Source organism: Conger conger, chromosome 3 (genome assembly GCF_963514075.1).
Source record: "Conger conger chromosome 3, fConCon1.1, whole genome shotgun sequence".
NCBI lineage: Eukaryota > Metazoa > Chordata > Actinopteri > Anguilliformes > Congridae > Conger > Conger conger.
Genome location: NC_083762.1, coordinates 1,245,003 through 1,257,502, shown reverse-complemented (window position 1 = coordinate 1,257,502; position 12,500 = coordinate 1,245,003). Strand labels below are relative to the sequence as shown.

General features: G+C 54.9%; 1 protein-coding gene across 1 annotated transcript in view; it reads right to left on the bottom strand.

Annotated features, from left to right (window-relative positions):
* Nucleotides 1-12,500, bottom strand: part of LOC133124891 (ankyrin repeat domain-containing protein 17-like) — a 72,985-nt gene that overhangs the window by 35,584 nt on the left and 24,901 nt on the right. Inside the window, exons 8-15 of the mRNA XM_061236440.1 lie at nt 10,915-11,152; nt 10,029-10,220; nt 9,322-9,431; nt 6,432-6,519; nt 5,211-5,338; nt 3,113-3,256; nt 2,662-2,761; nt 354-1,502 (exon numbers count right to left, since the gene is read on the bottom strand). Coding sequence (XP_061092424.1) covers nt 354-1,502; nt 2,662-2,761; nt 3,113-3,256; nt 5,211-5,338; nt 6,432-6,519; nt 9,322-9,431; nt 10,029-10,220; nt 10,915-11,152 — 2,149 coding nt within the window. The remainder of the gene's footprint in view (nt 1-353; nt 1,503-2,661; nt 2,762-3,112; nt 3,257-5,210; nt 5,339-6,431; nt 6,520-9,321; nt 9,432-10,028; nt 10,221-10,914; nt 11,153-12,500) is intronic.

Sequence of the window (12,500 nt, the reverse complement as noted above, 5' to 3'; positions counted from 1 at the left end):
CACAGGACAGCAGCGTGTGAGTGTGTGTGTGGCCACAGGACAGCAGCGTGTGAGTGTGTGTGTGGCCACAGGACAGCAGGATGTGAGTGTGTGTGTGGCCACAGGACAGCAGCGTGTGAGTGTGTGTGTGGCCACAGGACAGCAGCGTGTGAGTGTGTGTGTGGCCACAGGACAGCAGCGTGTGAGTGTGTGTGTGGCCACAGGACAGCAGCGTGTGAGTGTGTGTGTGGCCACAGGACAGCAGCGTGTGAGTGTGTGTGTGGCCACAGGACAGCAGCGTGCGAGTGTGTGTGTTCAGTGAACGTGGTGTGGCTGTGTGACTACAGAAGGGACGGCGTGATTGACGGACGCACCAGCCATGATGTCATCGAGCGTGTCGGTGAGCGTCTGTGCGGGCGTGGCCACCATGAGGCCGTCGGGCGCCTGAGCAAGGAGCCCCTGTGCCTGTCCCAGCATCTGCTGGCTCACCAGCGCCCTCTGCAGGTCTGGGCTGGCACTGCTGACCAGCGCCCTCTGCAGGTCTGGGGTGGCACTGCTGACCAGCGCCCTCTGCAGGTCTGGGGTGGCACTGCTGACCAGCGCCCTCTGCAGGTCTGGGGTGGTATTGTTGCTCACTAGTGCCCTTTGTAGGTCTGGGGTAGCACTGCTGACCAGCGCCCTCTGCAGGTCTGGTGTGTTATTGTTGCTCACTAGCGCCCTCTGCAGATCGGGGGTGACAGTGCTGACCAGCGCCCTCTGCAGGTCTGGGCCGGCGCTGCAGGGGCAGTCGGTGCTCTGCTGGAGGGGAAGCGGCTGGATGGGCAGGAAGCCGGGCTGCAGCAGAGGGGGGGGGGACGAGGGCTGCTGTGGGGGGGGAGGGGGCGGAGGAGGGGGCTGCCCATCCCGGTACAGGATGGTGTCCACCTGCGGGAGCTTGGCGTAGTCGTCGACATCCGCCTGCTCTTCCTCCTCCGCATCCTCATCATCATCCTCCTCGTCGTCTTCATCGTCGTCTTCGTCATCGTCGTCCTCTTCCTCCTCCTCCTCCTCCTCTTCATCGCCGCAGCGGCCCTCCTCATCCGTGTCGGGGTGGTGCGGGGGCAGCGGGGGCAGGGGCCCCGGGGGCCGGGGGCCGGTGTTCTGGCCCGGGTCATCCGCCAGGCCCTTGGCCTCCATGTACTCTTTGGTGAACTGCTGCTGGGTCTTGAGCTGCAGCTGCCGCTCCACCTTCTGCAGCTCCTTCAGGATCCTCTTCTTCTTCTGCACCTGCTCCTCGCGGCTCTTCTTCAGCTCCTCGATCTTGTCCTTGGTGAGCGGCTCCCCCTGGATGAGCTCCAGGGACTGCAGCTGGGCGCGCTCGATGGCGCTGATGCGCTGGCCCAGCTCGTTCAGCTTGCCCTCCGTCTCCTCCACGATGCACTCCAGCGGCTGGTACGGGTGGAAGGGCGGGAGGGGGTCCGGCTCGGGCCGCCCCGCAGTACCGCACGCCGCCTGCAGGGGGCCGGGTCTCTGCTTGGAGGAGCCTGGGCACACAGCGCAGAGCAGAGTTAAATGACCCCTCAGATTAATTGGGATCGATAAAGTGGCTTAACGTTACAATAGGTTAAATGTTTGCGTTAAAACACTGTTACAAGTAAGTCTCTTCCCATCGTTGAAAAAAAGCTCACTGGCATGTTGACTCCACCTGTGTTCATAGTCCTTAAATTTGGGTTGGCACTCAGCACCAAAACATTTCCGACGTCTAACGGTCAAGAGAGGTACAGCAGCAGGAAACCACAACACTGTTTACCCCTCCCCCACCTCTGTGAACACGCTGACGCTGAAACACCATTGGCTGTGCCTATTAGAACCAATTTTCAACCAATGAGCTCAAATTATTGTACAGCTGTACGATGTTTTGGAACAGAGTGCCGGCCCGTCAACGGCATACTGTGAGCCAACATGCCAGTGAGCCCTTTTCAGTGATAGGGAGGGATTTAGAACGGCCTTGTAACAACAATCTTACCAATTGCACCTTTAAGGCCCATTCACACCGAGAACTATGACTATATATTTATGTCCTTTAAAAAAAGTCCACACTACAACTATAACGACAACAGTGACAAACGATATAGTAGGAATCACTTTCAAAACGATTTATTTCCCCAGCTACATTAACGACAAAAACACTGACATCCAATCAAAATCCATCCAAATTTACAGGGCATCACTTTCAAAATGGCAGGTGGCATAACCGAAAGGCTATTTACAGAACGTTATCGTTCATCAGAGTGGATGGTCTCATTGTTATTGTTCTAGCCATAGTTATAGTTCTCAGTGTGGACTGGGATTTACTTGGGTGCAAATATAAAATAAGTGAAGTGAACCAAAACCTAAAGCCTTCCAAATGTTCAAAATTAAACTCCAGAAACCAAACTCCAATCCTGAGTGAAAGCCAGTCCCTGGCAGTATGGTTGTCGTTTATCAGAATTCAAGACGTAACATTACCAGTTAAATTCTGCAATAATGACAGCAGCCTGACACTTGGAGAAAGATCTCTGTTCATCGACTGTTTCTGCCGAACCCTGGTGTCTGAAGTTCTGTGATTACACGTAGAGGCACAGATACAGCACTCTCTCGCTCTCTCTCTCACACTCGCACACTCTCACACACTCTCACACACTCTCACACACTCTCACACACCTTTGCTGGTGACGGGGGGGTGGGCGCTGATGGTGGGCACTCTGTCGGGTTCCTGGGGGGGCACCACCATGGCAAGGGCCTGGAATGGGACACGAGGAACCTGTGTGTGTGTGTGTGTGTGTGTGTGTGTGTACACACAAGTGTGTGTGAGTGTGTGTGTGTGTATGCATGTGTGTGTGTGTGTATGCATGAGTGTGTGTGCGTGTGTGTACGCACAAGTGTGGGAGAGTGTGCGTGTGTGTGTATGCATGAGTGTGTGTGCGTGTGTGTGTGTGCGTGTGTGTGTGTGTGTGTGAGTCAGAGTAGGTGAGTGTGTGTATATATGGGCAGGAGAGAAACCAGTGTTATACACAAGATATACGGAAAGCAGCTCAATGCACAAATAACCAAGCAGCTTGTGCATCAATCCCACAATGCACCAGCGGTCTGTGGCGAGGGGGCGTGGCCTCACCTGAGACTGGTCGTGAGAAGGGGGCGTGAGCTGGGACAGGTCGGGGGCGGGGACTGAGAGGATGTTGTTTGGGTAGTCTAGCAGGTAGGACACCACGTTGGTGTGACCTCCCTTAGCAGCTTCGATCAGCATGGTGGAGCCGTCCTGCAGGGGAAACCGGCAGCCATTTTAGTTACTCATCATCACCTCCATCTTACACTGACAACACACGTCACAGTTAGCAAAACAAGAACACTAAACGTTGTGACTTTTCTGTCCAGGTAAAACAGGTGTACCTTGAGTCTGTGGGTGGTGTTCGGGTTGGGGGTTCGGGTATGTGTGTCCCTTTAGTCTGTGGGTGGGGTTAGGTAAAGGTTCAGGTATAGGGTGTGTGTACCTTTAGTCTGTGGGTGGGGTTAGGTATAGGTGCAGGTATAGGGGGTGTGTACCTTTAGTCTGTGGGTGGTGTTAGGTATAGGTGCAGGTATAGGGTGTATGTACCTTTAGTCTGTGGGTGGGGTTAGGGGGGGGGGGGGGGAGGGGGGTGGTGTTATTGTACCTTTAGTCTGTGGGTGGGTTTAGGTATAGGTGCAGGTATAGGGCGTGTGTCCCTTTAGTCTGTGGGTGGGGTTAGGTATAGTTGCAGGTATAGGGGGTGTGTACCTTCAGTCTGCGGGTGGGGTTAGGTATAGGTGCAGGTATAGGGGGTGTGTACCTTTAGTCTGTGGGTGGGGTTAGGTAAAGGTGCAGGTATAGGGGGTGTGTACCTTTAGTCTGTGGGTGGGGTTAGGTATAGGGTGTGTGTACCTTTAGTCTGTGGGTGGGGTTAGGTATAGGTGCAGGTATAGGGGGTGTGTACCTTTAGTCTGTGGGTGGGGTTAGGTATAGGTGCCGGTATAGGGGGTGTGTACCTTTAGTCTGTGGGTGGGGTTAGGTATAGGTGCCGGTATAGGGGGTGTGTACCTTTAGTCTGTGGGTGGGGTTAGGTATAGGTATAGGGTGTGTGTACCTTTAGTCTGTGGGTAGGGTTTGGTATAGGTGCAGGTATAGGGGGTGTGTATCTTTGGTCTGTGGGTGGGGTTAGGTATAGGTATAGGGTGTGTGTACCTTTAGTCTGTGGGTGGTGTTAGGTATAGGTGCCGGTATAGGGGGTGTGTACCTTTAGTCTGTGGGTGGGGTTAGGTATAGGTATAGGGTGTGTGTACCTTTAGTCTGTGGGTGGTGTTAGGTATAGGTGCCGGTATACGGGGTGTGTACCTTTAGTCTGTGGGTGGGGTTAGGTATAGGTGCAGGTATAGGGTGTGGGTACCTTTAGTCTGTGGGTAGGGTTTGGTATAGGTGCAGGTATAGGGGGTGTGTACCTTTAGTCTGTGGGTGGGGTTTGGTATAGGTGCAGGTATAGGGGGTGTGTACCTTCAGTCTGTGGGTGGGGTTAGGTATAGGTATAGGGTGTGTGTACCTTTAGTCTGTGGGTAGGGTCTGGTATAGGTGCAGGTATAGGGTGTGTGTACCTTTAGTCTGTGGGTAGGGTTTGGTATAGGTGCAGGTATAGGGGGTGTGTATCTTTAGTCTGTGGGTGGGGTTAGGTATAGGTATAGGGTGTGTGTACCTTTAGTCTGTGGGTGGTGTTAGGTATAGGTGCCGGTATAGGGGGTGTGTACCTTTAGTCTGTGGGTGGGGTTAGGTATAGGTATAGGGTGTGTGTACCTTTAGTCTGTGGGTGGTGTTAGGTATAGGTGCCGGTATACGGGGTGTGTACCTTTAGTCTGTGGGTGGGGTTAGGTATAGGTGCAGGTATAGGGTGTGGGTACCTTTAGTCTGTGGGTAGGGTTTGGTATAGGTGCAGGTATAGGGGGTGTGTACCTTTAGTCTGTGGGTGGGGTTTGGTATAGGTGCAGGTATAGGGGGTGTGTACCTTTAGTCTGTGGGTGGGGTTAGGTATAGGTATAGGGTGTGTGTACCTTTAGTCTGTGGGTAGGGTCTGGTATAGGTGCAGGTATAGGGTGTGTGTACCTTTAGTCTGTGGGTAGGGTTTGGTATAGGTGCAGGTATAGGGGGTGTGTACCTTTAGTCTGTGGGTGGGGATAGGGGGTGGGTATAGGGGGTGGTGTTATTGTACCTTTAGTCTGTGGGTGGGGTCGGCTCCGTGTGCCAGCAGCAGCTCCACCACAGTGAGGTGCCCCCCAGCGCAGGCCAGAGACACCACCGTGTGGTCGTTATTGGACGTGGCCTTGTTCACATTCGCACCTGGGGGGGGGTCACAGCGATCGGTTAAACAGCCAGGATCTCACACACCAAACCGCATCACAAACCCCCCAGGACAACACGCACTATGGAGCAGTACAAGGTCTATCAAAAGGCTGACACACACACCATTCTGGTTCACTGTTTTTACATGACGCTGGAAAATAAAGAAATTACTTTTAACTCTGAAAGTATGCAAATAGGTTTCTCTAAACAATGGCAATACAAAATCAGCGCATCTTACACTTTGAGTCTCAGGCACCAGTACGCGCGCATGCCAGGTTCTGAATGTGTGATCGATGTCACTGCGAAATATCTCAGGTTAGAACCTAACAGACCTGGCTTCAAATAGTATTTGCTTTGGATTCAAATACCTCTAAATTTGACGAAGCTTGCCTGGTGTATCGGAACAAATTAAATTCCCGCCTATTCCCGTAAATCCAGGAGGCAAGAGATCATTAGAGCACAGAATCCAAAACAGATGCCGTTTGAACACAGGCCTGGAATCTAGGAGCAGGATGTGGCCCAGGCAGGGCGGGGCGGGGCGGGGCAGGGCGGGGCAGGGCAGGGCGAGGCAGGGCGGGGCAGGGCGGGGCAGGGCGGGGCAGGGGGAAGCAGGGCGAGGCAGGGGGAAGCAGGGCGGGGCAGGGCGTGGCAGGGCGTGGCAGGGCGAGGCATGGGCGTGGCAGGGGGAGGCAGGGCGGGGCAGGGCGGGGCAGGGGGAAGCAGGGCGAGGCAGGGGGAAGCAGGGCGTGGCAGGGGGAAGCAGGGGGAAGCAGGGGGAGGCAGGGCAGGGCGGGGCAGGGCAGGGCGAGGCAGGGCGAGGCAGGGCGGGGCAGGGCAGGGCGAGGCAGGGGGAAGCAGGGCGGGGCAGGGCGGGGCAGGGGGAAGCAGGGCGAGGCAGGGGGAAGCAGGGCGGGGCAGGGGGAAGCAGGGCGAGGCAGGGGGAAGCAGGGCGGGGCAGGGGGAAGCAGGGCGAGGCAGGGGGAAGCAGGGGTGTAGATGGGGCGTGGCAGGGGGAAGCAGGGCGGGGCAGGGCGAGGCAGGGGGAAGCAGGGGCGTAGATGGGGCGAGGCAGGGCGGGGCAGGGCATCACCTTTGCTGATGAGGAACTGCACAGTGCACAGGTGTCCCGCCCGGGCCGCCTTCATCAGGGGCGTCCTGCCCCCCTCCGATTCGTGCTCCTGTGGGACACACACAGCCAATCAGAGGGAGGGGAACATCCACACCACAACAGTTCATTGCCATTTTGAATGTGATATCCACTAGAAGTAGAATTTTATTTCTCCCTTCTGTATTATATTTATTCAGATGATTGTAGTGTAGTTAGTGCCAGTCACTGTAAGCTGTGTGCTCATCATACCAATAAAGATTATTACAATATCAATGTGTGAGATACGACAGTAGAAGAATAAAGCAGGAGCGAGAGAGGAGTAAAGAGAAAGAGGGAAAGGGAGGAGAGCAGTATAGGGTAAAGAGCAGTAAGGGGGGGGTAAAGAGCAGTAAGGGGGGGTAAAGAGCAGTAAAGAGCAGTAAGGGGGAGTAAAGAGCAGTAAAGAGCAGTAAGGGGGGGTAAAGAGCAGTAAGGGGGGGGTAAAGAGCAGTAAAGAGCAGTAAGGGGGGGTAAAGAGCAGTAAAGAGCAGTAAGGGAGGGTAAAGAGCAGTAAAGAGCAGTAAGGGGGGGTAAAGAGCAGTACGGGGGGGTAAAGAGCAGTAAAGAGCAGTAAGGGGGGTAAAGAGCAGTAAAGAGCAGTGAGGGGGGGTAAAGAGCAGTAAAGAGCAGTAAGGGGGGGTAAAGAGCAGTAAAGAGCAGTAAGGGGGGTAAAGAGCAGTAAGGGGGGGTAAAGAGCAGTAAGGGGGGTAAAGAGCAGTAAGGGGGGGTAAAGAGCAGTAAAGAGCAGTAAGGGGGGGTAAAGAGCAGTAAAGAGCAGTAAGGGGGGGTAAAGAGCAGTAAAGAGCAGTAAGGGGGGGTAAAGAGCAGTAAAGAGCAGTAAGGGGGGGGTAAAGAGCAGTAAAGAGCAGTAAGGGGGGTAAAGAGCAGTAAGGGGGGGGTAAAGAGCAGTAAAGAGCAGTAAGGGGGGGTAAAGAGCAGTAAAGAGCAGTAAGGGGGGGTAAAGAGCAGTAAAGAGCAGTAAGGGGGTGTAAAGAGCAGTAAAGAGCAGTAAAGAGCAGTAAGGGGGGGTAAAGAGCAGTAAAGAGCAGTAAGGGGGGGTAAAGAGCAGTAAAGAGCAGTAAGGGGGGTAAAGAGCAGTAAAGAGCAGTAAGGGGGGGTAAAGAGCAGTAAACAGCAGTAAGGGGGGTAAAGAGCAGTAAAGAGCAGTAAGGGGGGTAAAGAGCAGTAAAGAGCAGTAAGGGGGGGTAAAGAGCAGTAAAGAGCAGTAAAGAGCAGTAAGGGGGGTAAAGAGCAGTAAGGGGGGTAAAGAGCAGTAAAGAGCAGTACGGGGGGGTAAAGAGCAGTAAAGAGCAGTAAGGGGGGTAAAGAGCAGTAAAGAGCAGTGAGGGGGGGTAAAGAGCAGTAAAGAGCAGTAAGGGGGGTAAAGAGCAGTAAAGAGCAGTAAGGGGGGTAAAGAGCAGTAAAGAGCAGTAAGGGGGGGTAAAGAGCAGTAAAGAGCAGTAAGGGGGGTAAAGAGCAGTAAGGGGGGGTAAAGAGCAGTAAAGAGCAGTAAGGGGGGGTAAAGAGCAGTAAAGAGCAGTAAGGGGGGGTAAAGAGCAGTAAAGAGCAGTAAGGGGGGGTAAAGAGCAGTAAAGAGCAGTAAGGGGGGGGTAAAGAGCAGTAAAGAGCAGTAAGAGGGGGTAAAGAGCAGTAAAGAGCAGTAAGGGGGGTAAAGAGCAGTAAGGGGGGGTAAAGAGCAGTAAAGAGCAGTAAGGGGGGGTAAAGAGCAGTAAAGAGCAGTAAGGGGGGGTAAAGAGCAGTAAAGAGCAGTAAGGGGGTGTAAAGAGCAGTAAAGAGCACTAAGGGGGGGTAAAGAGCAGTAAAGAGCAGTAAGGGGGGGTAAAGAGCAGTAAGGGGGGTAAAGAGCAGTAAAGAGCAGTAAAGAGCAGTAAGGGGGGGTAAAGAGCAGTAAACAGCAGTAAGGGGGGGTAAAGAGCAGTAAGGGGGGTAAAGAGCAGTAAAGACCAGTAAGGGGGGTAAAGAGCAGTAAAGAGCAGTAAAGAGCAGTAAGGGGGGGTAAAGAGCAGTAAGGGGGGGTAAAGAGCAGTAAAGAGCAGTAAGGGGGGTAAAGAGCAGTAAAGAGCAGTAAAGAGCAGTAAGGGGGGGTAAAGAGCAGTAAACAGCAGTAAGGGGGGGTAAAGAGCAGTAAACAGCAGTAAGGGGGGGTAAAGAGCAGTAAAGAGCAGTAAGGGGGTGTAAAGAGCAGTAAAGAGCAGTAAGGGGGGGTAAAGAGCAGTAAAGAGCAGTAAGGGGGGGTAAAGAGCAGTAAAGAGCAGTAAGGGGGGTAAAGAGCAGTAAAGAGCAGTAAAGAGCAGTAAGGGGGGGTAAAGAGCAGTAAACAGCAGTAAGGGGGGGTAAAGAGCAGTAAAGAGCAGTAAGGGGGGTAAAGAGCAGTAAAGAGCAGTAAGGGGGGGTAAAGAGCAGTAAAGAGCAGTAAACAGCAGTAAGGGGGGGTAAAGAGCAGTAAACAGCAGTAAGGGGGGGTAAAGAGCAGTAAACAGCAGTAAGGGGGGGTAAAGAGCAGTAAAGAGCAGTAAGGGGGGTAAAGAGCAGTAAGGGGGGGGTAAAGAGCAGTAAAGAGCAGTAAGGGGGGGTAAAGAGCAGTAAAGAGCAGTAAACAGCAGTAAGGGGGGTAAAGAGCAGTAAAGAGCAGTAAGGGGGGTAAAGAGCAGTAAAGAGCAGTAAAGAGCAGTAAGGGGGGTAAAGAGCAGTAAAGAGCAGTAAAGAGCAGTAAGGGGGGGTAAAGAGCGGTAAAGAGCAGTAAAGAGCAGTAAAGAGCAGTAAGGGGGGGTAAAGAGCAGTAAAGAGCAGTAAAGAGCAGTCAGACTCTCACCAGGTCTGCTCTGGCCTGCAGCAGCACGTCGGCCACGTCGGTGTGTCCGTTCTCGCAGGCGTACGTCAGCGCTGTGTCGCCCGTCGCCGTGGTAGCGTGGACGTTCGCCCCTGGAGACCAGCACAGAGCCCAGGGGTCAGAAGGCAGGGGGCAGCGCACCCCAAAATCTCCAACTAACAGGATCCCCAAAACCAAAAATAACCTGAACCCCATTATAACAGAGCCAAGGACAGGTAAATAAAATCAGTACAACATGAAACTCAGCGATTATACAGCTCCATAAACGGCAGCACTAGCTCAAACACTTCTACCCAAGGTACAGAAGAACCACGGACTCCGCCCCCACACACACACAAGGTAAATGGTTGGCATTTATATAGCACCTTTATCCAAAGCGCTGTACAATTGATGCTTCTCATTCACCCATTCATACACACACTCACACACTGACGGCGATTGGCTGCCATGCAAGGCACCGACCAGCTCGTCAGGAGCATTTGGGGGTTAGCTGTCTTGCTCAGGGACACTTCGACACAGCCCGGGCGGGGGATCGAACCGGCAACCCTCCTACTGCCAGATGACTGCTCTTACTGCCTGAGCCAATGAGACGGCTGCTCTTACTGCCTGAGCCATGTCGCCCACACACTCATGACCCCGCCCACTCAGGTGCAGGTAACCGTGGCCGCCGTAACGAGGCGCAGCCTCACCTGCGGTCAGCAGGTACTTGACGAGCTCCAGATGGCCCTCCTGGGCGGCCTCCATGAGGGGGGTGGAGCAGCCCAGCTCCATGTCCGCCCCAGCCTTCATCAGGAAGTCGGCCACCTCCAGGAACCCCCCGCAGCAAGCCAGCGTCAGCGCCGTCTCCTGCGTCTCCTCCGTCTGTGCGTTAATGTTCGCCCCTGCGCCACAGTATATCACTGTTACTACTGTTATTATTAATATCACTGTTATTATTACTGTGATTACTACACCAACCCCTCCGTCTGACGGGGGACTCACCCTGTGGGGGGGGTATTTGGGGTATTTGGGGAGGGACTCACCCTGTGGGGGGGGGGTATTTGGGGAGGGACTCACCCTGTGGGGGGGGTATTGGGGGTATTTGGGGAGGGACTCACCCTGTGGGGGGGGGGGGTATTGGGGGTATTTGGGGAGGGACTCACCCTGTGGGGGGGGTATTGGGGGTATTTGGGGAGGGACTCACCCTGTGGGGGGGGGGGGTATTGGGGGTATTTGGGGAGGGACTCACCCTGTGGGGGGGGGGGGTATTGGGGGTATTTGGGGAGGGACTCACCCTGTGGGGGGGGGGTATTGGGGGTATTTGGGGAGGGACTCACCCTGTGGGGGGGGGGGGTATTGGGGGTATTTGGGGAGGGACTCACCCTGTGGGGGAGGTATTGGGGGTATTTGGGGAGGGACTCACCCTGTGGGGGGGGGGGGGTATTGGGGGTATTTGGGGAGGGACTCACCCTGTGGGGGAGGTATTGGGGGTATTTGGGGAGGGACTCACCCTGTGGGGGGGGGTATTGGGGGTATTTGGGGAGGGACTCACCCTGTGGGGGGGGGGGTATTGGGGGTATTTGGGGAGGGACTCACCCTGGGCCAGCAGCAGCGCCACCATCTCCTCGTGGCCCTCGCGGGCGGCCTCCATCAGCGGGGTGTAGCCCTCGTCGTTCACCTCCTCCAGGTTGGCTCCCCTCTCGATGAGGAGGGCGGCCAGCTCCACGTGGCCTCCGCAGGCCGCCAGCGTCAGCGGGGACTCGAAGGAGTCGGCGGGCATGTTGACCTGCGCCCCACTGTCCAGGAGCAGCCGAGCCACTTCAACATGGCCGTCCTGGGACAGGGGGGGCACGGGGGGGAGGGAGGGGGGTAAGAACCGGGGGGGGTGGCCTGGAGCCAAGCGGCTCAGGTGCGTGACTGGGACACCGGAAGGTGGGCGGTTCAAGCCCCGGTGCAGCCATGATAAGATCCGCACAGCTGTTGGGCCCTTGAGCAAGGCCCTGCATTGCACCAGGGGGGATTGTCCCCTGCTTAGTCTAATCAACTGTAAGGCACTTTGGACAAAAGAAAATAAACATCTAGCGCTCAACCCAGGTAAGACGGAGGTAATCTTCATCCCTGCTTTAACCTCTCCCTTCTCTGATTTCTCCATCTCACTAGGGGATACCACAGTGACCTCATCCCCCAGAGCAAGAAACCTGGGAGTGGTGATGGACAACAGGCTGTCCTTCTCCGAGAACATCGCTACGGTGACCCGGGCGTGCAGGTTCTTCCTGTACGACATCCGGAGAATCCGACCCTTCCTCACCACCTACTCCACTCAGCTCCTTGTTCAAGCAATGGTCCTGTCCCGCCTGGACTATTGCAATTCTCTGCTGGCTGGCCTTCCAGCATCTGCCATCAGACCCCTACAACTGATCCAGAATGCTGCAGCCCGTCTGGTATTCAATGTTCCCAGACATTCACATGTCACCCCCCTGCTCAGCAACCTCCATTGGCTGCCTGTTATGGCTTGCATCAAATTTAAAACTTTGGTGCTTGCGTACCAGGCAGTTAAAGGATCAGCCCCTGTGTATATTCAATCCCTTATCAAGACCTATACACCAACAAGACCCCTCCGTTCTGCTACTTCGTGCCGTCTGGCGCCTCCCCCTCGCTACTGATCTTATTGTGGCAACACTGGGGCTTGAACCAGAAACCTACAGACAACATTATCTGAGATCATGTTAGTCACTGTTTCTCCAGAGTGCTCTGATGCCCAGCGGTAGTGTGTGTTATCTCAGGAGCCCAGCGGTAGTGTGTGTTATCTCAGGAGCTCAGTGGTAGTGTGTTATCTCAGAGGCCCAGCGGTAGTGTGTGTTTGGGCTCAGGAGCCCAGCGGTAGTGTGTGTTTGGGCTCAGGAGCCCAGTGGTAGTGTGTGTTTGGGCTCAGGAGCCCAGCGGTAGTGTGTGTTATTAGGAGCCCAGTGGTAGTGTGTGTTTGGGCTCAGGAGCTCAGTGGTAGTGTGTGTTTGGGCTCAGGAGCCCAGCGGTAGTGTGTGTTTGGGCTCAGGAGCCCAGTGGTAGTGTGTGTTTGGGCTCAGGAGCCCAGCGGTAGTGTGTGTTATTAGGAGCCCAGCGGTAGTGTGTGTTTGGGCTCAGGAGCCCAGTGGTAGTGTGTGTTTGGGCTCAGGAGCCCAGCG